The 25,125-nt window shown below is 31.3% G+C and overlaps 3 protein-coding genes across 3 annotated transcripts; 1 reads left to right on the top strand and 2 right to left on the bottom strand.

The window, feature by feature from the left end:
* Window positions 1–6,448: 6,448 nt before the first annotated feature.
* On the top strand, window positions 6,449–7,796 carry LOC131608947 (S-adenosylmethionine decarboxylase proenzyme-like). The gene has a single exon (XM_058880541.1). The coding sequence runs from the start codon at window positions 6,587–6,589 to the stop codon at window positions 7,673–7,675; it is 1,089 nt and encodes a 362-aa protein (XP_058736524.1). The 5' UTR covers window positions 6,449–6,586; the 3' UTR covers window positions 7,676–7,796.
* A 7,824-nt stretch (window positions 7,797–15,620) lies between these two features.
* LOC131608946 (S-adenosylmethionine decarboxylase proenzyme-like) lies at window positions 15,621–17,096 on the bottom strand. The gene has a single exon (XM_058880540.1). The coding sequence runs from the start codon at window positions 16,937–16,939 to the stop codon at window positions 15,851–15,853; it is 1,089 nt and encodes a 362-aa protein (XP_058736523.1). The 5' UTR covers window positions 16,940–17,096; the 3' UTR covers window positions 15,621–15,850.
* Window positions 17,097–23,902: 6,806 nt separating this feature from the next.
* LOC131613283 (uncharacterized) lies at window positions 23,903–24,844 on the bottom strand. Its single transcript, XM_058884966.1, has one exon. The coding sequence runs from the start codon at window positions 24,842–24,844 to the stop codon at window positions 23,903–23,905; it is 942 nt and encodes a 313-aa protein (XP_058740949.1).
* Between the last annotated feature and the right edge of the window lie 281 nt (window positions 24,845–25,125).

Below are 25,125 nucleotides of genomic sequence, written 5' to 3'. Positions count from 1 at the left end.
GACTCTCAACCTCCTAGTTTTGAGGATCACAAAAAGCCGGATTGTGTTTTTAAACTGAAAAGAGCTCTTTATGGTCTTAAACAAACGCCTAGAGCTTGGTATGAGCGCCTTAATATATTTTTAATCAAACAAGAATTTAAACATGGAAAAGAAGACATAAATTTGACTATAAGACGTAAATAAAAACATCTTCTTTTAGTTCAAATTTATATTGATGATATTATATTTAGGTCTACAGATGAATCCCTTTGTAAGGATTTTACTAGTTGGATGCAGGGTGAATTTGAAATGTCTCTAATGGGATTGCTTACATACTTCATAGGATTGAAAAATAAAGCAAGATGGAGAAGGAATATTCATAAGCCAAATAAAATATTTCTTGGAACTTCTTACGAAGTTTGATATGAAAAATTCAAAGAGTGTCTCAACTTCTATTGCTTTGAATGTGCTGATTGACAAAGATGAGAATAGAGTGGACATCGACATTACAAAATATAGAGGTATAATAGGATCTTTACATTATTTTATCGCAACCAGACCATATATTATTTTTCGTGTGTGTATGTGTGTTAGATTTCAGGCGTCTCCTAGGAAATCCTACTTTAAGATTGTAAAAATATTTTTGAGGTAACTTACGGAACCTCACATCACAGTCTTTGGTTTTCCGAAGGTAGCGAATATAACATGGTAGGTTTTTCCAATTTTTTTTTGTTGTAATTCGGATAGGAAAAGCACTAGTGGTGCTTCTCATTTGTTTGGAAACTGTTTGGTTTCTTGGCACAATAAGAAGTTGCATAACATTGCTCTTTCTACCGTCAAATATGAATATGTAACCGGTAGTAATTGTTGTGCACAAGTCTTTGTTAGAACAAGGAACACAACAATGATGATTTTCAACATGGAGAGGAAGAGAGGGAAAGAATGAGAGAGATTAATTATTAAGGGTGAAAATGGGTGAAAATTTATTATTGAGATACCCAAGGGGTATATATACATTTACATAGAGTGAGGTACAAGTAACATATTGAAAAAACATAAACATTGTAGCTCTCATCGGTTACAAGCCTGAAGTAATTGGTTACAAAAACATTATGTTTTATGTGTAACTGGTTACCAAAGCATTCTCTTTCAGATGTAACCAGTTACAACCTCGAAGTAACCAGTTATAAGCACATGAATTACTCTTTTCACTCAGCAGACAACCTTAATTCATGTGCTCTAAATCTTCCATGCCATATGCTTCTTCAATATCTTAAATACTTCAATTGACACTCTTTTGGTCAGCAAATCGGCCACCTGATATTCACTTTTACAATACTCCAACCTCAATCTTCCTTCACTAAAAAGCTCTCTCAAGTAGTGAAATATCACCTCAATATGTTTGCTTCTTTCATGTGCAATATAATTCTTAGCAAGGTTTAGAGTGGAAACATGGTCAACCATGACTGTTACAACCTCATCCTCTTCACTACACAACTACTTCAACAGATTCATCAATCATATGGCTTGGCACGCATACAACAAAGCTACAATATAATCGGTTCCTTATTCGAACACCATGAGGTTGGTGTTTCTTCAAACATAAATATGTATCGAATTATGAATTTCATGACATCTTTATCTTCACAGTAGTTAGAATATGTATATCTGATTAAATTGCATTTTCTTCCCTTGTCCGTTGCAGTAAAAGAAATGTCGTATCCAATAGAACCTTAGACATATCTTAGGATCTTCTTGACTGCTTATAAGTGAGACATCTTTGGGCTCTCCATGAATCTACTCATAATTCCAACACTAAATTTCAAAGTCGGTCTCGTATTACACAAGTACCGTAAATATCCAATCAGCTTCAGATACTAAGTTGGATTAAATTCCTACTCATGCTCATTCTTTTATAGTTGTAGCCTTGGTTCAACATGAGTAATGTCATTTATTTAAAATTTAAAGAGCATACCTTCTTTGGTGCATGAGAAGTTCCTTCTTAGACTTGTAAAAACTCAATGCCAAGGAATTATGTCATGATGCCAAGGTCGGCCATATCAAATTCCTTCATAAGCTCAGCCTTGAAATCATAAATGCAACCTTCATTGTTGTTCGTAGTCAACAAATCATCAATGTAGAGACAAAGAATTATCAACCCTTCATTTGCATCCTTCTTCACATACACACCATGTTCGGATACACATTTGTTTAAGCTTGTCGCTTTTACGAAACTATTTATTCTCATGTTCCAACCTCTTAGAGATTGTTTCAATATGTTTAAAGCCTTCTTCAGTCTATAGAACTTTGATTCATGGTTTTTCACAACAAAACTATGGGAAGTTCCCCATAAACCTCCTCTTCAAGTGGTCTGTTAAAAAATGAAGACTTGACATCTATTTGATAAATAGACATGTTGTTGTTTACAATCCCAACAACCAATTAGATGGTCTAAATTCTTTCTACCGGTGAGAATACTTCCTCAAAGTATATTCCATCCTTTTGTAAAAATCCCTTAGCTGCCAATCTAGCTTCAATGTGACATAAACGCCATCTTGGGCGCGTCGATGAAACCATCTTAATATGATTAGACTCTGAATAGGCATCCATAAAGCTCAACATGTGATAGACCAAAGACACATCATTCAAGCAACCAATATTTGATAATGGATAAGGGTCTTTGGGACAGGCCATACTGAGGTTAGTGAAGTCCACACACATGTGCCATTTGTTTGATGCTTTCTTCACCAACGCTACATTAGCCAGCCAGGTTGGGTATTTTTTTTGGTGATGAAACCAACATTGGCTAAATTGTTTACCTCCTTGTCGATGGAATCTCTCTTTTCCTTGCCAACTTTTCGCTTTCTTTGTGACAATGGTTTTGCGGAGGGGTTGCCAGCGTGGCCATGACACCCCACTCTGGCATCTATACCTAGCATGTCAAAGGGGGCCTAGGAAAAAAAGTCGACGTTTATAATGAGTTGGTCGACTAGTTCGCGCTCCTCTCATTTAGAAAGTGAGGTTCCTATCTTGGTAACATGTTGAGCCGAAGGTCCTATTTAAACCTCTTTTAGATCTTCTGTGGGTGTGAGGCTCTCATTTTCCACGCCTAGTCTGGGGTCTCAACTAGTAGTGTTTATGTTTCGTGCTTTAGGAAATGGGAAAACCACAAAGGAGAGCTCTTCCTTTCCCATCGCCAGGCTACTCTGGTAACATTTTTGGGCGTTTTGTTGGTCTCTTCGAACCGTCCCGACTCGCCCGCCAGGTAGCGGGTATTTTAGGACCATATACTGGGTGGAAATAACCGCCCCTAACGAGTTAATGGTTGGCTTGTCAAGGATAACTTTGTAGTGAGATAAAGCGTCTTCTATGAGATAGTTGACTTCAATCGCCTTGGAATCTAATCCCACACTGCAGGTTGTGTCTAAGGTTACACGTCCCCTTACTTGCACTTGACCTCCTAACAAACTTACTAGCGAGCCTTGAAACACCTTAATGTTATCAAGATCGAGTTGTAATCTTTTGAAGGTGTCCCTGAATAGGTTGTCAACTGAGCTTGTCGGGTCTATCAAGACTCACTTAATATGATGACCATAGGGTCGTTGTCATGAATGAGGACCCTCGATGGTGTCACTGCTAGAAAATATGATGCCAACCCTTGGATTTCTCGGTTTGGCTTTGGGGAGTTCTCAGGATATTACGTACGCAGTCAGAACCTACTTGATATACTCCCTCTGGGAGGAGTTGGAACCTCCTCCACCAGCAAAACCTCCGGCTATGGTGCTAACAATGAAGTATGGACATTTCTTGGTCATTTCAAGGGAAGACAGTGAAAATGGCAACGATGAATGAGGGTTAGGTTAGCTTTATCGGGCCCCACGATGGGCGCCAATGTACTTGTCAAAAAGTACATAATGTGTAGCCCTCTTATGTTGGTAGGGGTGACCATAAACCTTAATGATTTTCTTTGGTTTAAGGCTTGCTCAAAGTGGCGAGAAATCCTATTCGCTGGTGTTTTAAGCTATGGAGAAAGCAAATTCACGTGAGGTGAGACACTTTGTATTGTCTAGGCAATGTTTTAAAAATTGGATCAGTCATCGAATCAATGATGGTACTGGATCACTAGTTCATTGGTCGAACCACTGAGTCACCAGTCGAACCACATGACTAAATTGGATATAATCGGATAACTCAGTTGAATAAAATTATATCTAAAACAAAATTATATAGTTATTAAACTGATCAAAACGGATGACTTAAAAGATAGTGGCTGTGAGTGATGGTGGTGTTTTAAAATATTTCATTTAACCAAAGTAGTTGTAGCAAAAAAAATTAATTCTTACTTCATCACAAGTAGCACCATTATTTAAGGGTCTTTTCCAAAGAAAAACTTTAAATCAACTTAAATTATGTCTATACTATATAATGTGCTCGATATCTTATACATATATGTCACCTTTGGATCACATTGTTGATTGAAATAGTATATTTTGTTTTATTTGAGACCATTTCCTTCATGTGTTTTACTATGTTTTTTATGATTATGCACACTGCCTTTGTTTCTTAATGCACCAGTATAGACGCACCTGTTTACTAAAAACTAGATAACACTACATTCATAGCAGTAAATTCTTAGGTGCTTGATATTTTTTCCCTAATTAACGTCAATTTCCTAAAGACTAAATAAATTAGAGAACACATTCATAAAGAAAAATCCAATGCATAAAGGAAAAAAAAAAACAAGGTAGTTTTGTATGAGGAAAAAAAATACAAGTATTTAATTTGCTGATTTTTTAAATTTAGTGTTTCCTGGGTTTTTATCAATTTTATCCGATCCAACTACTAAATTAAACCGGTGACGCTTGGATTCTCATTTCATGTCCATAGGCCGATCGGGTTCGATTTTTAAAATAGTGAGGTAGACACACTTTAAATGTTGATTTTGAATTCTCTTAATCTAAACATGACTTTAATCTAAACATGACTTTCCACGTTTTTTAAAATGGAGTGAGTGAATGACGTTGAAGGCGAGGCTGCTCCTTACATGTGGTCGAAATATCTTTGATATTTGACAAGTGTTTAAAATATACCCAACAATGTCAAATTCACTTTGAATATAATAAATTATTTTAAAAATACTACATTAAAAAATCCAATTTGATTTTCATTTAAAAACACTTTAGTATTTTAAAAGTAAAATCATATTCTAAAAAAATGATTTAATCATTATGATTATTTTATTCTATAGTATCTTATAATATTAATTATTAATAATGACTTGAAATACAATATTTATTAAAGTGAAAATTAATAATAAATATTTCTTTACTTACCTTATGCATTTTTTTTAAGAGACAAGCCAAACTTTTTTTTTAATATTTAGAATTAATATAATAAATAGGGTGATGATAATATTCAAGTTTCAATGAAAATAGTTTTGATAAATAAATTATATTTTTTATAATTAAAATTAATTAAATATTAAATATGCCTATTTCATTGAATAAAATTTCTAAACTTTTATAATATTTTAGTATCACATTCTTTTAATGAAAGATAGATTATTATATAAAAAGGATTCTATTCCATAAAAAAGTTCTATACCAAATTTGAAAGATAACAACGGTACGTGGCGAAGAAAAGGGACACGGCAAAACATGAAATAAGAAAATAGAAAAAGCCAGTAAGGGTATTATTGTAGTTTCATTTCACCCCATCCTCTATATTAACGTCACCTCTCCTCATAACATCTCAAACCAATTCCAATTCTAATTTCTATTTTCTAAACCTAACTTCCTCTCTCGATCTCGCCGTTCCTCTGTTTCAATTTTTTTCTGCATTCTCTTCTTCTCCTCAATTTTTTCCATTTTCTGTAAGTGCATTACAATTATCTTCTGTATTCATCTCTTTTTTTATTAACTATTTCAATTTTTGGTGATTTTTATCTGATTTTGATTTTGTTCAATTTAGGTCATTTTATCCGAATTATTGATCCACAAAAGGGAAATCGCAAAACAGATCGATCTTTAATTGTTGAACAACAGTGAGTTTCAAGCTTTTTTTTGTGTTTTTTTAGGTTATTGATTATAATTTTGGACGCAGATCTATGAATATTTTAGTTTGTTTGCAATTATTGGCCTATTTTTTGTTGTTGATTTTTTTGTTGTTGTATGCCTTTTTCAGGAAGGTGTGAATGAAGTAATGGAGTCTGAAGGTGGTGAGAAGTCTAGTAGTAGTAGTAAATGCTTTTTATACGAAGCTCCTCTCGATTACATCATTGAAGACGTTCGACCACACGGTGGAGTAGAAAAATTCAAATCTCCTGATTACTCTAACGTAATTTTTTCCCATTTCAATTCCTTTCATTAATTAATGTATACATTATGATGTGATTCTGTATTGATTGGTTTTGTTTCTAACATTTTTTTTCTTCTATTGTGCAGTGCACCCGCAAACCCTCCTGAGATTTTCTGGGTTCTTTGATAGATTTAGGTTCTTTATCTTTCATACTGCAAACTATTCTACTTTCCTCTTCTCTTTTTCCTCCTCCTCCTCCTAGTTGCTTTTCTCTACAAACAACAAGAATTGTTTACTAGTTTGAGTCAAGATGGCTATGACAAACTCAGCTATTGGATTTGAAGGCTACGAAAAGAGGCTTGAGATAACTTTTTTTGAGGGTGGTGTTTTTTCTGATCCTGCTGGATTAGGTCTCCGATCATTGTCTAAAATCCAATTGGATGAAATTCTGAACCCAGCGGAATGTACTATTGTTGACTCACTATCTAATGATTATGTTGATTCATATGTTCTTTCTGAGTCAAGCTTGTTTGTTTATGCTTACAAACTTATCATCAAAACCTGTGGGACTACAAAGTTGCTTCTGTCTATCCCTGCAATTCTTAAGCTTGCTGATGGTCTTAACATTGCTGTGAAATCGGTTAGATACACTCGCGGAAGCTTTATCTTTCCCGGAGCTCAATCATTCCCTCATCGAAGCTTTTCTGAGGAAGTTGATGTTCTTGACAGCTATTTTGGCAAACTTGGTTCTGGTAGCCATGCTTATATGATGGGTGATGCTAACAACAAGTCACAAATTTGGCACATTTACTCTGCCAGTGCTAAGGCAAAAGCTTCACCGGAAGCTGTATATGGCCTTGAAATGTGCATGACTGGTTTAGATAAGGAAAAAGCATCTGTGTTTTTCAAGACAAGCACATCTTCAGCAGCTTTAATGACTAAGAACTCTGGAATCAGGAAGATCCTTCCAGAATCTGACATATGTGACTTTGAATTTGATCCATGTGGTTACTCAATGAATGGAATAGAAGGGAATGCGATATCAACTATCCATGTCACCCCTGAAGATGGATTCAGTTATGCAAGCTTTGAAGCGGTGGGCTATGAGTATGAAGAGAAGTCTCTGAATGAAGTTGTTGAAAGGGTTTTAGCATGTTTCTATCCAGCTGAGTTTTCTATTGCTTTGCACATTGATATGAATGGTGAAAAACTAGACCAATTTCCTTTAGAAGTGAAAGGATACTACTGTGGAGAGAGGAGCAATGAAGTTGTTGGAGAAGGTGGTGCTGTTGTTTACCGTTCCTTTGTTAGAAATGATGGCTGTGCATCTCCAAAGTCTACTCTGAAATGTTGCTGGAGTGAGGATGAGAGCGAGGAGGAAGAAATGAAGGAGATTTAGTACTCTTGTCTAGATTTTATGTTCTGTTCTTTTCTATCTTGTCTGTGTTCAGTGTTTACTTAAATAAATTTGTGCTTTTGTGATGAAAGCGATTCAATAAACGTGTTATGTTACTTCATCATGTAGTTTCTTAGTTTATTTATAATTGTCATGTGGGTTTTGTACCTGGATTATATTTCTAAATAAAAAACTATGTTACTTATAATAAATCCTTTATTTAAATAAGTCATCATATAAATATATGTTCTTTTGACATAAATTTTCTTATGATGATGACCTGTGTAGAAAAATAATAAATTAATAGTGATTAGAGAATCAATGAATAATAATCTCATGTGAATTTTGCTTTGTCAATGGTAAAATGTAACTAACGAACTAGAATGGAGAGGAACATAAATTCTATTATTTTATTTGGATATTTTATAAGGAAATGTTATTAATTTATTTTATTCTATTCGATACATACACTCTAGTTTAAATTTCATTCTATTATTTGGTTGTTTTATGAAGGAAGTGTTATTAATTTATTTTATTTTATTGGATACATACACTCCAATTTGAATGGAATGAAAAATGAACTAAACTAGTGGTATTGGATGGAATGAGTTCTATCATATTTCATTTCATTCCATTCATTTTTTATAAAACCAAATAATAGAACATTACATGATCCCGCTCTATTATTCATTATTTCATTCCATTCCATTCAATTTTTTATAAAACCAAACAATAGAACATAACATGATCCCACTCTATTATTCATTTTTGTTATTTCAATTTATGTGTAATTTGGATCATTAGTATATTTTGGTTAGATCTCTGCATTCAGTTACCATTACATTCAATAAGATTTTAAATTCATGTCAACGTGGGTAATATTTTTAATGAATGGAATATTAAGGGCCAAACTAGCCAAACACATAGGATACTCCTCGGCACGAGAGACAAAGCCTAACTAATTATAGGAACCAACAGATTTCGCAATACCCACTAACCGATGGGCATCAATGTTTTCATCACGCCCCAAAAACATAACAGTAGACGAAAGAAAACTACTAAGCAAAGTTTGATAATCTTTAACAATAGGATCAAGATCCGACATACAACAATTGTCATTAACACAATCGACTGCGCCTAGAGTGTCTGACTGGAGAATCACATTAACAAGTTTAAGGTCCCTAGAAATCTGAAGACCCCAACAGATCCCAAGAGCTTTCACCGTCCCGGTACAACAAAACTCGTGATCGTTTGAATGATCCAAGAGTTTCCACAAAGCGCTTCCACCTGCAAAGGCATCTGACGCCCTGAATCCACTAGCTAATAACTTTTGAATTCAGAAGAAGAGTCCCAAATATATTGAGCTACCACCATGGGGCATGGGACAAAATTGTTAAACACCAGAGCATTCCTAACTTGACACACCTTCCAGAAACCAACACAAACCACCTGAGACAACTTAACATCCTTGCTCTTAGAAACCGGTAACATCCAATCAATAACCTCGCCAACTACCAGAATCCTCACACCCAGAGGTGGCGGAAAGAACATTCTCTTAATAAAGTCATATTGCAGAAAAAGATGGGAGGGGAATTCAGAAAAACAATGGCATAGAGGACACGCCAGATCAATGGATATAGCTTTCTTGCAAACATTGCTCCTGGTAGGCAATATATTTTCACAAGCCTCCACAAAAAGTCTATGATTCTACTAAGAATAGGAGCCTTCCACAACAATTTCCAGAAAACCTCATCAACACAGAAAGAAGGGTCTGACAATCTGCATCGCCTTGCTGACTTGACCGAAAACTCACCGTCTTTCTCATCTCTCCAAATTAATTTATCATCCACCAAGTCTTTCGAGAGAGGGATGCAGGCAATGTGAGCACATTCACTTTCCCCAAAGAACTCCTTGAGAATATCTAGCTTCCAACACCCTAAATCAACATCAATGAGGGAGCTGACCTTAGCCTCCAGATTCAACGACATATTTAGGCTCAGAGGTTTGAAACCTGACAAAGAAGGGATCCAATTGTCAGTCCAAATCTTTATCATTTCCCTGTTGCCAATCCTCCACCTTGACCCTTTCAAAACAATCTCTTTAGAGCTAAGAATACTCCTCCAAGCATAACTTGGCTTAAAACCTAAAACAGCCTCAGAAATGTGATATCTAGGGTAGTATATGCGTTTGAAAAACCTCACCAGAAAGGAATCACCCCCTTTTAAAAGTCTACATAACTGCTTACTAAGCATACTGATGTTGAAGTCTCTAAACCCATGAAACCCCATCCCTCCATCACCTTTTGAGCACGTCATTTTTTCCAGCCTATCTAGTAAATTTTTCTTTTCCCATCGTTTTGCAGCTTATCTAGTGAATTTTACTTTCCAATGAATTTTTTCTCACAAAACTACATTAACATATGTGATCCAAATTTTCATATTCACTTTTGATTTAAATTAAATTTAAATAAATCTTTTCAAGCTTGATTTAAATCAAAAGTAAATATAAAAATTTAGATCATGATTCTAAAAAGTTGAACCGAATCCATTCATCAATTTTTATGTCATTTTTTATATATATTTTTAAAATTAAATATTTAAATAAATGTTGGCTAGAAGTATCAAAATCTAACAAACTCATGAATAATTAAGTTTTTTTTTAATATTTTGAGATTAAAAACGTAGTTGTTTTCAACTAGAGTTTAATTGTTTTACCGAATCTCTGAACATCTTTTTTATTCCTTCTAATTCTTGTTATAAAAAAAATTTTAATTTTGATTAATTGAATATATATATATATATATATATATATATATATATATATATATATATATATATATATATATCTATATATATATTACTCAATTAATCTAAAATTTAATACAAAATTTGATAAATTATTCGGTAACACACATTTACACTGTTACACATAGCTCAATGCTGGCTGGCTTGCACCTATGTGGCCTTCCATGAAACTCCTCCAAGTGCCTTAAATGGATCTTCACGTGGTTCTTCTGTCCCATTCGTACCAGTTTGTGAGATTTTCAATGAACCAAAACCATTTCTAGCCACAAGTTCATAACCACAACAATCTTTTACGTACTTACTACTACGCCTACAGCCACATACTAATTTTTTGGGTACATGACAACCACAAAACAAAAAAGTGCACAAATAATTGATTTTTAAAGTTAAGACTTGATACTGCAATCACTTACCAATCAAGTAGTACACCACATACGCTGCATGTAAGCTGAGTCATAGTTGCACTTACACATGTCTTATTTTACAATACATGACAAAACAAAATTCCCATGAGATTATAGTTGTTGTCATCGATTTTCTAATCACTATCAGCACAACTTTAATTTAATACTCTCTCTATCTCAAAATTAGTGTTTTTCTAACTTTAAAAAGTTATTTTTCAAATACAACATTGATTAATTTTTACCAATATTACCCTTTATCTACACTCTTTTCAAGATATGACAATGTATATAAATCAATACTCCCTCCGTCCAATAATGAGTGACCCAGCACACCATTTCACAAAGATTAAAAATTAAAAAAAGTGTAAAAAAGTAAGAGAGAGAATATCATTTTTACTATAGTACCCTTATTATGTATTGGGAATTATGAACTTTTTATTAGTTAAAGGGTAAAATTGGAAAAAGTGTATTGGAAATTGAAATGGTTCATTCATTTTGGGACATCATTTTATTCCATTTGAGTCATTCATTGTGGAACGGAGGGAGTAATAATTAAGGATAATTTTGTTAAAATGGTAGTATACCTTTATTCACTCAATCATTACTTTTCTTAATCTGTGTGTAACAACCTTAACCGACTTTTATTTTGAGACAGAGGGAGTACTATTGGGTTAAAACATAAATCTATTTTTAGTTCTCTAATTTCATTTTTTTTAATTTTTTATTCACTTTAAAAAAAATAGTTTATTTGTGATAAAAAAAAATAGTTTATTTCCTTATATTATATTTCTTGATTTTTTTTCTTTGTTGTTTCGGATATAAGTATGTGAAGCCACGTAATTAAATATTTTGATTTGTCATTTAAAAATTTTGAAAATCCTTTTTATTCTATTATTGATTATATTAGTTAAATTTAAATTTAGTTATTAGGTTATTTAAGAAAATTAAATATCCATTGTATTCTCTCTTCTTTATCATATACTCAAAAAAATCTTGTGTCATCTTCGTTGCACAATTAAGATTTCAGATTTGTATTTTGTCGAATACAAGGTTATCATTGTTAATTGACCATGTTCCATTATTCGAAATCAAGTAATCGAAATATTTTTCAGATTTGTATTTTGTCGAATACAAGGTTATCATTGTTGATTGACCATGTTCCATTACTCGAAATCAAGTAATCGAAACATTTTTCATTCTCCATGGATGATAGCATGGACTATTTTCAGATAAATTCTTTTAACTTTCTATTTTGAGTGATGAATGGTGATGGAGAAGGTTGAAGGTGAAGAGATGATAAATGAGATGAATGATGAAGAATGAGTGAGATGAATATGGTTTGAGACAAATGTGTTTGAAATTTAGAAAATGAGGTTAACTGAATCGTGAAAAGATGTACTGATTTATTAAGTGAAATATAATGAAAAAAATGAGATCAAGTGAATCGTGAAAAGATGTAATGATTCATTTAAGTGAAATGTAATGAAAAAGGTTAACGAAAAATGTCAAAAGTTCGCTTTTAATAATTTGAAATTAAATGGATTTGATTTAAATAAGGGAGAGATGTGATTCGAATAAAAAATAACAATATTTGTTTGATTCAAATCAGGCTTCTGTGTGAGTCCAATCAAAAAGTATATTTTATGTAAAACCTCTTTTTATTCGAATCAATGATGAGTATGATTCAAATAAGGTTTACAAAGGCAAAATGTTTAAAATTGCCAAATTTATTATATCAGGCAAAGCGGTGATTCGAATCAAATGTTCAAATCCTTAAGTGATTAGAATCAAAGTTCTCTATGATTCGAATTAAAAAACCCAAAAACAAAAATTTTAAAGGATAAAAAATATTTTTTATGCGAAATAGTAGATAAAAGAAAATTAATGCAATAAAAAGGTAATGCACTTGAAACAAATATTTTAGTGTAGGGTAGCTTGTATATTCTTGTTAGTTATTCTGTCTTATTTTCATCCCTAGCTCCGAGTTAAGGGGGCAAATTATATAACACCCCAAACTATTTTTAGGATTACCAACTGACCTCACAAACCAACACGGGTCTTTTTAGTATGTTTTTTTCTTACTCACACGCTTTCCGAGAATCTTTCTAAAAGACTACTCATCTAAATAATACTCCAAGTCAAACACGCTTAATTGCGAAGTTCTTAATGTTAAGCTACAAAAAAAAGATGCATCTTGTTGGTATAGTTAGTACCAATCAATCTTTATAAGCCTTTTTTCAACCAAGCAGTCTCATCCCAGCACAGCCTCGGAATCTATCTCATTTTGATGTGAATTTGGCGACCATTCATCGTCCTATTCGGCCTAAAGTGTTACAAATTACGGGTGACAAACGGGCATGTCTCTCTCGTTTAACCCCGCCCCACAAAAGTCTAAAAAAAAGGGGGACAGAGCAGGCTTTGTGTAGGACGCAGACATAAACTCTAGCCCGTCCAGCAAAAATGAGGGCCAGGAAGGCGGACCCATGAACATTTCACTTTTTAAGCCAAAAAAATTACTAAAACTTGTGTTAATGTCGCGCTAGAAAAAACAAAACAGGACGAACGAACATATTAGAGAGTGCAGACCTGAAACTTAAATCTACACTGCGAAAAAATATGGGTAAAACAAACATGTCCAACAAATCAAATTTATTTTACCACTTTTAAAACAAACCATAATAAATTTTGTGTTTGATATTTTTTTTCTATCCTCATTTCTTGCATCAAAATTCAAAACTACAAATTCACGTATTTTATATTTCTTCTGTTTTATCGGTGTCGTTCATTTGAAAAATTCTTATTTCTTTTTAAATGTTAAAATAATATTAAAAAATGAGATATACACAAACAATATAACATTTTATACTGTGAACCAATCACCACATATATTTCGTCATATTAAAATGTATATTTTAAGTTAATTATATGACATAATTTAATAATAAATTTTTATTAAATTACAATATAAAACTATTTTACATTCTCAGTACATAAAAATTAGACTCAAATAATATTAATTATAATTTTTTAATGTTAAATTATTTGATAGAGAAAAAAATAACAAGTAATTAAAATTATTATTAGTAAAAGGATTATTTAAAAAATGCTAGAGTTTATCTGTGTAAAAAATTAACACTTTTAGCGAAGAAAAAATATAATTTTTAAACCTTTAAATTAATATTTAGTTGTACTAATCCTAGGCATCTAATAAAAACTACCAACACCTTCTAAATTACAGTTTTTGGAGGGTTATTAGTTATTACCAACACCTTCAAAATTACAGCTTTTGAAGGCAACACGGAAGGAAAATAAAACTTTAAGGTAATAGATGTTTGGGTTCTCTCACTTTTAAAATGTTCATTCTTTTCTTTTCTAAGTAACTAATGTTAAACGTCTTCCTCACACTTATTGTGAATATATACCTTCCACAAAAGGCCTTAACGTACTAAAATTGTTTAGATTAACTAAAACCATTTATAGCCACAAGTCCACAACTATCGTTTACTCTTTCTGGTACTATACCACAGCAGCCACACACATTTTCTTGTAGTATCAGTCACAGCCACATACTTTCTTTTATTAAAGAAAAGATAAAGTACATGAATAGGAGTAATTGATTCTCTTAACAAGATAAATACAGTAAAGTTTTTGTTGATAATTTGATAGTTAATCACTTGACAGTTAATCAGTAATTACAGTCCAATTGGACATATTTGATTTGTCCACACTTTCCTCCGAGGTAGTTAAAGATTTTAAATCTGTACTTTCTAATATCTCTATCTCACTTTTTCCCAAGTTTTTGCAGGTGCGAACTTAACATGAAATTTTTTGCTTAAAAGGTCTTGACGATGAATTTATGCATCTGACATTGATGATCAAACTTTAGCTCCCAAATTAATTATCGAATTAATCAAAATAATACTTTGCAAGTCAGTTATGCTAAGTGGTAGCAAACATTGTAATGCACAAATCACATAATTGATACCCGCATTCTCAAGCAAGTTTATTCTTTGAAATACAAATCTAAAGAGAACAATTGATTGATGCCCGCATTTTCAAACAGGTTTATTTTTCAGAATACAAACCTAAAAAGAAGAACCACTTTAGGAATACAAATCTAAAGAGAAGAACCAATTGATATCCGCATTCTCAAACAAGTTTATCCTTCGGAATATATCCTTTTAGAATACAAACCGAAAGGGGATAACCACCTAAAGAGATGAACCAATTGATACTCACATTCTCAAACAGGTTTATCCTTCGAAATACAAACCAGAAGAATCACCACTTTCGGACGTAAAGCGAAGAATCGATTGATACCCACATTCTCAAACAAATTCTCAAACAAGTTTATCCTTGAAATACAAACCTAAAGAAAAGAACCACCCGCACAAGTTTATCCTTTGGAATACAACACCCGCATTCTCAAGCAGATTTATCCATTAGAATACAAACCTAGAGAGATAAACCGGTTAATTCATCAGGCCAATATCATTTCCCATATGGCCATCGTTGTGTTATTCAACACTGCAGGTAAGGATTCGAATTTCTAGATATTAGATGCTGGTGCAACAGACCGCATACCTTCTTCATTCAAGTTGAATCAATTTCTCTATCTTGTGCAAGTTAAAAACAAAACTATTTATAATTTGTTCATTATATTATAGTAACATATATTTATATTATATAATATATATTTATTTAGAAATATAATCCAGGTCCAGATCCAAATATAACTCATGATCAAGCAACATAATCCGTTTATTGATTTGCTTTACCAGCAAGCAAAATTTATTGGGGTAACAATGATAACAGTAAAGATAAACAAGAACATTACATAAAGACCAAAGTACTAAGTCTCCTTCACTTCTTCCTCCTCGTTCACAATAAAAGCACAAACTTATTTAGGTAATAACACTGAAAACAGCCAAGATAGACAAGAACAGAATATTGAAACTAAGACAAGAGCACTATATCTCCTTCATTTCTTCCTCCTCGCTCTCATCCTCACTCCAGCAAGACTTCAGAGTAGACTTTGGAGATGTGCAGCCATCATTTCGAACAAAGGAACGGTAAACAACAGCACCACCTTCTCCAACAACTTCGTTGCTCCTCTCTCCACAGTAGTATCCTTTAACATCTAGAGGAAATTTGTCAAGTTTTTCACCATTCATATCAATGTGCAAAGCAATAGAAAACTCAGCTGGATAGAAACATGCTAAAACCCTTTCAACAACTTCATTCAGAGATTTCTCTTCATACTCATAACCCACTGCTTCAAAGCTTGCATAACTGAATCCATCTTCAGGGGTGACATGGATAGTTGATATTGCATTCCCTTCTATTCCATTCATTGAGTATCCACATGGATCAAATTCAAAGTCACATATGTCAGATTTTGGAAGGATCTTCCTGATTCCAGAATTCTTAGTCATCAAAGCTGCTGAAGATGTGCTTGTCTTGAAAAACACGGATGCTTTTTCCTTATCTAAACCAGTCATGCACATTTCAAGGCCATAGACAGCTTCCGGTGAAGCTTCTAGTTTAGCACTGGCAGAGTAAATGTGCCAAATTTGTGACTTGTTGTCAGCATCACCCATCATATAAGCTTGGCTACCAGAACCAAGTTTGCCGAAATAGCTGTCAAGAACAGCAACTTCCTCAGAAAAGCTTCGATGAGGGAAGGATTGAGCTCCGGGAAAGATGAAGCTTCCACGAGTGTATCTCACTGATTTCACAGCAATGTTAAGCCCATCAGCAAGCTTAAGAATTGCAGGGATAGACAGAAGCAACTTTGTAGTCCCACAGGTTTTGATGATAAGTTTGTAAGCATAAACAAACAAGCTTGACTCAGAAAGAACATATGAATCAACGTAATCATTAGATAGTGAGTCAACAATAGTGCACTCTGCTGGGTTCAGAATTTCATCCAATTGGTCTTTAGCCAATGCTCGGAGACCTAATCCAGTGGGATCAGAGAAAACACCACCCTCAAAAAAAGTTATCTCAAGCCTCTTTTCGTAGCCTTCAAAACCAATAGCTGAGTTTGTCATGGCCATCTTGACTCAAACTAGAAAAGAATTCTTGTTGTTTGTAGAGAAAAGCAACTAGGAGGAGGAGGAGGAGGAAAAGGAGAAGAGGAAAGTAGAATAGTTTGCAGTATGAAAGATAAAGAACCTGAACCTAAATCTATCAGAGAACCCAGAAAATCTCAGGAGGGTTTGCGGGTGCACTGCACAATAGAGAGAAAAAAAAATGATGTTAGAAACTAAACCAATCAATACAGAATCACATCCTAATGTCTAGTACATTAATGAAAGGAATTGAAAAGGGAAATTACGTTAGAGTAATCAGGAGATTTGAATTTTTCTACTCCACCGTGGGGTCGAACGTCTTCAATGATGTAATCGAGAGGAGCTTCGTATAAAGAGGATTTACTACTACTACTAGACTTCTTCTTACCACCTTTAGACTCCATTACTTCATTCACAACTTCCTGAAAAACGCATACAGCAAAAAAAAAATCAACAACAAAATAGACCAAAGGAAAATTTGGAAATCATAAGAAATTCAATATGTGACATGAAAGAATATATCTGGAGCAACACATACATCAATATTGGAAAACAAGCATCCATATTTCTACATCAATCATTAAAAATGCAATTGAGAATGAACACAACTATGCAATCAAATCTGAGTCATGTATAATGAAAATAAATAGAAATTTTAAAACAATAATTTAACATCAGTAACAATTTTTCATAGGATGATCAGAAAATGTAAGATACATTGAGAATTTATAAATTACAATAAACATGTACAATCAATAAGATAAAGAAAAAGGGAAATTATTCAAACAAACAAAAAGAAAAACAGATTTGATTCAAGCATCACAAATACTTTAAAAAAAAATCATCAAACGCTATCAATCAACAAAACGGAAAAGAAAATAATTTCTTTATCATCGATCTCTCATTCAATTCATTAAAAAATATTAATAATTCCGCGTCCAAAAACATAATCAAACGAAAATGAAAATAAAAGCTTGAAACTCACTGTTGTTATAACAATTGGAGATCGATCTGTTTTTGGATTTCCCTTCTGTGAATCAAGATTTCAGATTAAATGACCTAAATCAAACAAAATCAAAATCAAAATCAGAAGAAGAAAAAAAATCATCAAATAGTGAAATCGTGATTCAAATAAGCGATGACTACAAAAGCTAATTGTAATGCACTTACAGAGAATGGAAAAAATTGAAACAGAGCGACGAAATTGGGGAAAAGAAATTAGGTTTTTGAAAATGGAGATTAGAATTAGAACTGGTTTGAGATGTTATGAGGAGATGTAAGGTTTATATAGAGGCTGAGGTGAAAGTTGAAATACAAGAATACCCTTTCTCGCTTTTTTCTATTTTATTATTGCATTATTTGCATGCTTTGCCGCGTCCCTTTTTTTCGCCACGTACCGTTATCCTTCAAATTTGGTATAGATTCTTTTCTTAAAGCCACTTTATAAAATCTATTATTAGCCCTCTGATAAAAATACTAAAACTTTTCTTATTCTATGGGTAAAAAAGACTTTTAGTAAAATAACTCAATATTATTGATTTGACATTTATGACAGGTGATGTGTCACCCTCTTAATTTTTGTTGATATTTTATATTTATTTTTATTACCAAAATACATTGTAAAACCCTAATAACTATTTAATGCGAAAGTTGAATACAAAAGTTGGAAGCCGTCATTTTGAATTGTACATTGCATGAAAGCGTTTTTTGAAAATCAAATTCACACTTACCGAAACAATCTATTGGCCTTCCATATTTCTAAACCATTTCCTTATTATATATCCACTAAACCATGCCATTTTTACTTTTCATTATATCTATTTCTCCATATCCTCCTTTCTTCTTCATATCAGTTTTTAAAGTTGTACGATTATTTAGAAAATTCTATTCTTCCATCATATGCATGTATCAATCCAACTTTTCTTTCAAAACCCTATTTTTCCAAAAATCCCAATCTTCATGTTCTATAACATTTCTCTTTCTATTCATTTTCGATTCATCCGTTCATAATTTTCTATTTGTTCATTTCAGGATTAAAAGTGTTTGTGAAAAATGAGAGTCAGTGATGTCTGAAAAAGAAGAGATAATCAAATCTTTGTTGGAGGATTGGGTTTGGACGTTACCGAACTGGAACATGCTTTTTACCCTATTTTCTTTGTCTTTTTGGAATACTGAATATGGGTTGTTTAAGTGATGTTTTAGCAGAGTTACTTCTTCGTGTTTGAATATCATTTTCAATTTGCTGAGATAAAATAGCAGATTATGCTAAAGGTGTAGAGTTCAAGCGGGAAATTAATATGGGTTAGATATGTATCAACCCAACCATTTCAAACTCACAATATCTCATCCTCCAAACTTCAAGATTCCACTACGCAGATAAAACTTCCATCATCTTAATATGGGTTTTCAACTTATATAAGTGTTTTGGTTTTTCTTTGTTGTTCATGATATGATAATTTGATTCAATTATTTTATTATGTCTTATTTGTTTATTTAATTTTAAATTTGTTGCTGTTAACTGCTATGAACTTATTTAGTTTGAGTTATGCAGGGAAAATTGGTGTTCAATGGAGAGGTTAAACTGACGAATAATGATTTAAGATGTTGACCTGCATAAATATTTCATTTGATACCTATAGCAGATGCTAATTAGATGGTTGAGCCTATAGTAAGAAATGAGGATAATCCTTTAAAAAAATTAGAGGATAACTTCAAAGTAAAGACGCATAGATGAAAGGCAACATCAGTTTAATATTTATAGTTATCAACTATAATGTTAATTGTTTATCCTATAAACTATAAACTTAAGAAAGAAATAGTGATGTAATGTACTAACTTCTAAATTATTTCAAATGCTGATATAATGTTGTAGTCATTTTTTTAGTTGTAAAAATGTCATTATTATTCTAATATATATATTTAAATTATAAAAACAGTCCCTTATATTAAGATATTTTTGAATGTTTTAAAACAACATTGAGAAAAAACATTAAGATAACTTTGGCACTGTCAAACAGTGTGTTGAATGGCACTGTCAAAGAGTGTGTTTTCAATGTATTTCTTTAATTTTGATGGATATTGAGTCAATTTTTGTTTTAATTTTTTTCGTTGGTAAATCGAATTAACTATATAATTAAATTTAATTAATGAGATTTAATTGTGTTGAATTGTATTATAATATGTTATTTAATTATCTTTCAGTGTAATGCTAAATGGTTATTTTAATTTTTTTCTTAATTACAATTTTATTATCAATTTTATTGTAATTTAGTATAACATATATTTTAAACATTTAAAAAAATATTTTATTTCTCTAAATTATTTATATTATTATTTTTAATTGATAAAGCCACTTTATGTGAAAAATATTATCACATGATTTAGCTTTATTTGGAGAATGAAAAATCACACAATTTTAATGCAATATTGAAATTTGTCTTTTCATTTACGTTATTAAATACTCTTTTCATTTACCAACACATTTAGAATTTTTTTTTTTTATCTCTCTTAAATGTGTAGGTTAAAAAAAGAAATTTAATTTTTTTGTGAGTCAATTTTATCTCTCTTAAAAATTTAGTGTGAAAAAGGATTAAATACGTTTTTAGTCCTTATAAATAAATATGCGACCCTGCATTTTTAATACCTATAAAATCTATTATAATATATAAAAAGTAAAGTATATGGAAATTACATCACAAGCCCTACAAAATAACTTAATTTGGTCTTATTCCATGAATAAATTAGTCTTTTTGCAAAATAACTCACTATTATTCATCTGGCATTTATTACGGACATTTATAACTCAATATTATATTATATTTTTATTTTTTAAAATATCGTTTTCATTTATTACGGAAATTTTATATTAAACATTTAATTTTTTAAAATTTAAATAACTATTACACTTTAATATTGTGTGAGAAACGTATTATGCATTTGGCATTTAATAATCTGATGTGTAACTCAATTATTTTTTTCTTGCAATTTTATTTTCACGTAAAACTATATATGTAGCATATGGAAGGACCCATATTCACTATGTTTAAATGAATCATTGAAATTTTAGTGGCTCAGTGAACCTTTCATTTTTCAATAAAATTTGAATTTTCACTTTTGTCAATGCATGCACATGACATAAAAAGTCATAAGGAGATGAAAGGACATCCAGGAAAGTGCATATATAGGAGATGAAAGGACATCCAGAAAAGTGTATATATTTTTATAAACGGAAATAAGTTATCAATATTTTTATAAACGGAAATAAGTATATTGTTTATACAATTGATTTATAAAAAATAAACTGTATTCTCGGTGGAAATGAAGAAGATGCAGGTGATTTTTAAGGAAGTTTATTATAAATGCTGTGAAAAAAAAATCATATGGAAATAATGGAAGTGTAAATAAAAATATGAGATTCTATTAAATGATATATTTTTTTATTCATTGTGCATTTCGATGTATTATTCCATATATACTTTAATTATTGGAGAATGTACACAATCTGATAAATATGTCTTAATTATTTAAAAATATAGTATTTCCTTAATCATTTGTGTACTAATTTTTACATAATCAGAATAAACATTGCTTTTATAACTATTTTAAAATCATTAAAATAATAAAAAATATATTAATTATATTATTTATTATAATTTTAATCCTATTCAATATAATATATTTGTTAGAAAATATGTGAAAATGATTTTTTAAGTATTAAAGAATAAAAGGAATATTTTTAATGGGAGAAAATTTATTTCTTCTAAGAATTTATCTTAATTTATATTATATAAAAACTAAAGTACTTAGAAATTACATTCCAAGCCCTCTGACAAAACAATTAAGTCTGATCTCAAATTTATTTTACTAATTTAACGGTGATACTTTTGCTTTCATCTAATATAAAAAATACGGATGACTGTTTTTATTTGTTTTTCCTAACTTTTAGTTGTCCTATATTAATAATATAGCATTGAAACAATAAAAATACAAAATGACCATATCTATTAAAACTCATATTTTTTAACTTTTAAATGCAAATTCAATTCTTTTTTGATCAATGCAACTAAACTCTGAAAGGTCGTACGGGGAGATGAAAAGTCTTCTAATACATATACGGAGAATCCAATTTTTTGCGCTTTCAATTCAAATTTTTTTATTCACATAGGTATTAAAGACAATTAAATGATAATTACAAGAATAATTGTCAAATTATCATTTAATATAGATTTGCGAAATTTCATTATTGAATGAAATAATTATTATTGAATTGAAAACTAAATTCCTCATAATTATTATTTATTTTTTAATTTCATAATTTTAAAAGTCAAAAAGAGTTTTTTTTTAAATGACTTTTGCTTTCATCTAACATAAAAAATACGGGTGACTTTTTTATTTTTTGTCCTATATGAATAATATGGCATTTTTGAAACATTAAAAATCGCCTTTTTAACTTTTCAATGCAAATTCAATTTTTTCCTACTCAATGCAATTAATTTGAAAGGTCAAACATGGAGATGAAAAGTATTTTAACGCAAATACGGAGAATCCAATTTTTCGAGTTTTCAATTCAATTTTTTATTATCATAGATCTTAAATGCAATTAAATATGATAACTACAATAATTACATTTTAGATTTGTAAAATTCGTAAGTTTGACGAAAACTGTCGTATATTTTTGGTTTGAAAAAATGAAATAATATTTAAAATATGTTTAATAAATTTTTAGAGTTAACTTATTTGGATTCAATTGAGTTTTTTAACGGGTAGATGTGAAGGTATATATGAGATATCATTTATTGAATAAATGTATGGTATATATAAAAGAACTTGAGAAAATTGAATAATATTTAAAATAGGTTTAATAAATTTTTAGAATTAACTCATCTGGATTAACGGGTAGAAGTGAACGTATCAATGAAATATCAGCTATTGCATAAATTTTTGATATATATAAACGAACTTTACAAGTCAAAACTAGATAGAAGTAATGTGAAATCCTGACCAGACCCGTGCGACAGCACGGGTTTCCTACTAGTAAATAAATAAAAATAGCAAATGTATTGATATAATTGATAAACAAAAGATATTAATGTTAATCACAGTCTAAATTGTGACATGGAAAATAATACATTTGAATATCCAAACCATTTATGATATGCATTTAATGATAGTACAGTGTCTTTGTATAAAAAAATTACACATACATCCAACTAGAATAGTTTAAAGTGTCAAATCATAAAAATATTTTAAAATCTACAGTGTGACTTGACACTTTACATGATTGTCATTGGTTGACAGTGTAAAAATAATTTACACTATCAATGCATCATCCCTTATCTCTTATGATATTATAGTTTGATCTCTCGCAATTAGATCTCAGAGATAGTTGATATTACTTAATATCAGAACTGATATCTGAATTAGATTATACGGTTCAGTCAATATTCGACTGATCTAATTTATATAAAAAGAATATTGATCAATCAATTTAAAAGTGGCAATTCAAATTTGTCTACGTAATTGTAGTTATGGTTTAAAAATTACTCCCTCTATTTTAAAATTATTGGCGTTTTACCAAATAAAAAATTTGTTTTAAAATAAATATCGTTGTTATTTTTTAATGTAAAAAATAATTATTATTTTTTTAATTATAGTTTTTAATAAATTTTTTACACTACTTTTAACACATATATAAAATTAATTTAATAAAATGCAATGTCTTATGTCAAAATTATTACATTTTAAAATTTGGGTAAAAAAAACAACGATTCCACAAAAAGCCTCCAAGTTAAATGCCGTCACGTACTAGAATTGCTTAGCATGTTAAATGAATCACATGGTTCTACGAGATTTTCAATGAACCAAAACCATTTCTAACCACAAGTCTACACCCTCTTTCTCGTACTATCCTACAGCAGCCACACACATTTTCTTTTGGGTACATCACAGTCACAGCCAGCCACATATCTTTATAATGTGGAAAAAAAAGTACATATATAATTGATTTTCTTTACAAGCGAGCTGGTTCACGGATGATTTTAAATCGAGCTTGGAGCACTCCAAATGCACGTTCGATGTCCTTCCTGAGCCAATATTTCCTCCTACTTGACTACCATAACGTGGTTGATCACGGAGAGCGTGCCATTCTTCCATTAAAGTGAATCTAACATTCTTCCCACATGCATATAATTCCTGCGCTTTTGCCAAAACATCATTCTCCAACCAACCACTTCCTTGCATACGCTTAGCGCAATCATAAGCGCCAATCCATTTACCCAACATTTTGTTCATATAATTAAAACGGTTTCGGCATGCAGGTCCATCACGCGGAGGATCGAATGAGCAATGCTCATTACAATACTCAGCAATTTTATCCCAATATGTTTCACCTTTCTGGTTTCTCCCGACAACACTGCTTGTTCCAAATTTAATCCACCCACTAATTAGCACCAAATTTTGTTCAGTGTTCCATGTTGGTTGTTGAGTTTTCCTGCTCTTAGGAGTTGAATCCTCTGAATTTGGAGCGACTTCATTAGAAACTATCATGCCACCAATAGTTAGTTGTGTTGAAAATTCGGGAAATTCAGGTACACCACCACTTGGAAAATTTGCATTCGCCATTGTCACATAACCATTAAACGGGGGTGTTTGAGATGGATTTCTCGGCAAAGATCCATAATATGGTTGAAAGTTTGGAACAGAGGATGACTGGTTGAAATTTGGTGGAAAACCAAAATTAGGTATGTTTTGAGGATGTTGGTTGGAAAATTGATTTGGATTTTGATAATAGTTGGGATTTTGATAATTGTTGGGATTTTGAAAATTGTTGGGATTTTGGTTAAATGGAAAATTAGCAGAATTTTGAGTGTTAAAATGATTATTGGGATCCATTTCACTAAAAAAAGACACTTAACTTCAAAATAAACACTAATAGAAAGATAATAATAAGATTAAGATAGTGAAAAACTTGGTTTTTTTTTTCTGTGTCCAAATCAAATGAACCAAGTCTCTATTTATAGAGAAAAAAAATTATGAATTTTGGTAAAAAAAAATAAAAAAAAATAATTTGCAACGAAATAATTGAGTTCAAAATATTAAATGGATAAAAATCTGGCCAGCCAATCACAAACAGCCACGTGGCTCCACTTATCCCTTTTCTCTTTCTCTCTCCG

This window comes from Vicia villosa, linkage group LG6 (assembly GCF_029867415.1).
Source record: "Vicia villosa cultivar HV-30 ecotype Madison, WI linkage group LG6, Vvil1.0, whole genome shotgun sequence".
NCBI lineage: Eukaryota > Viridiplantae > Streptophyta > Magnoliopsida > Fabales > Fabaceae > Vicia > Vicia villosa.
Note: the sequence above shows the minus strand (reverse complement) of the source record. Positions and strands in the feature narration are given on the sequence as shown.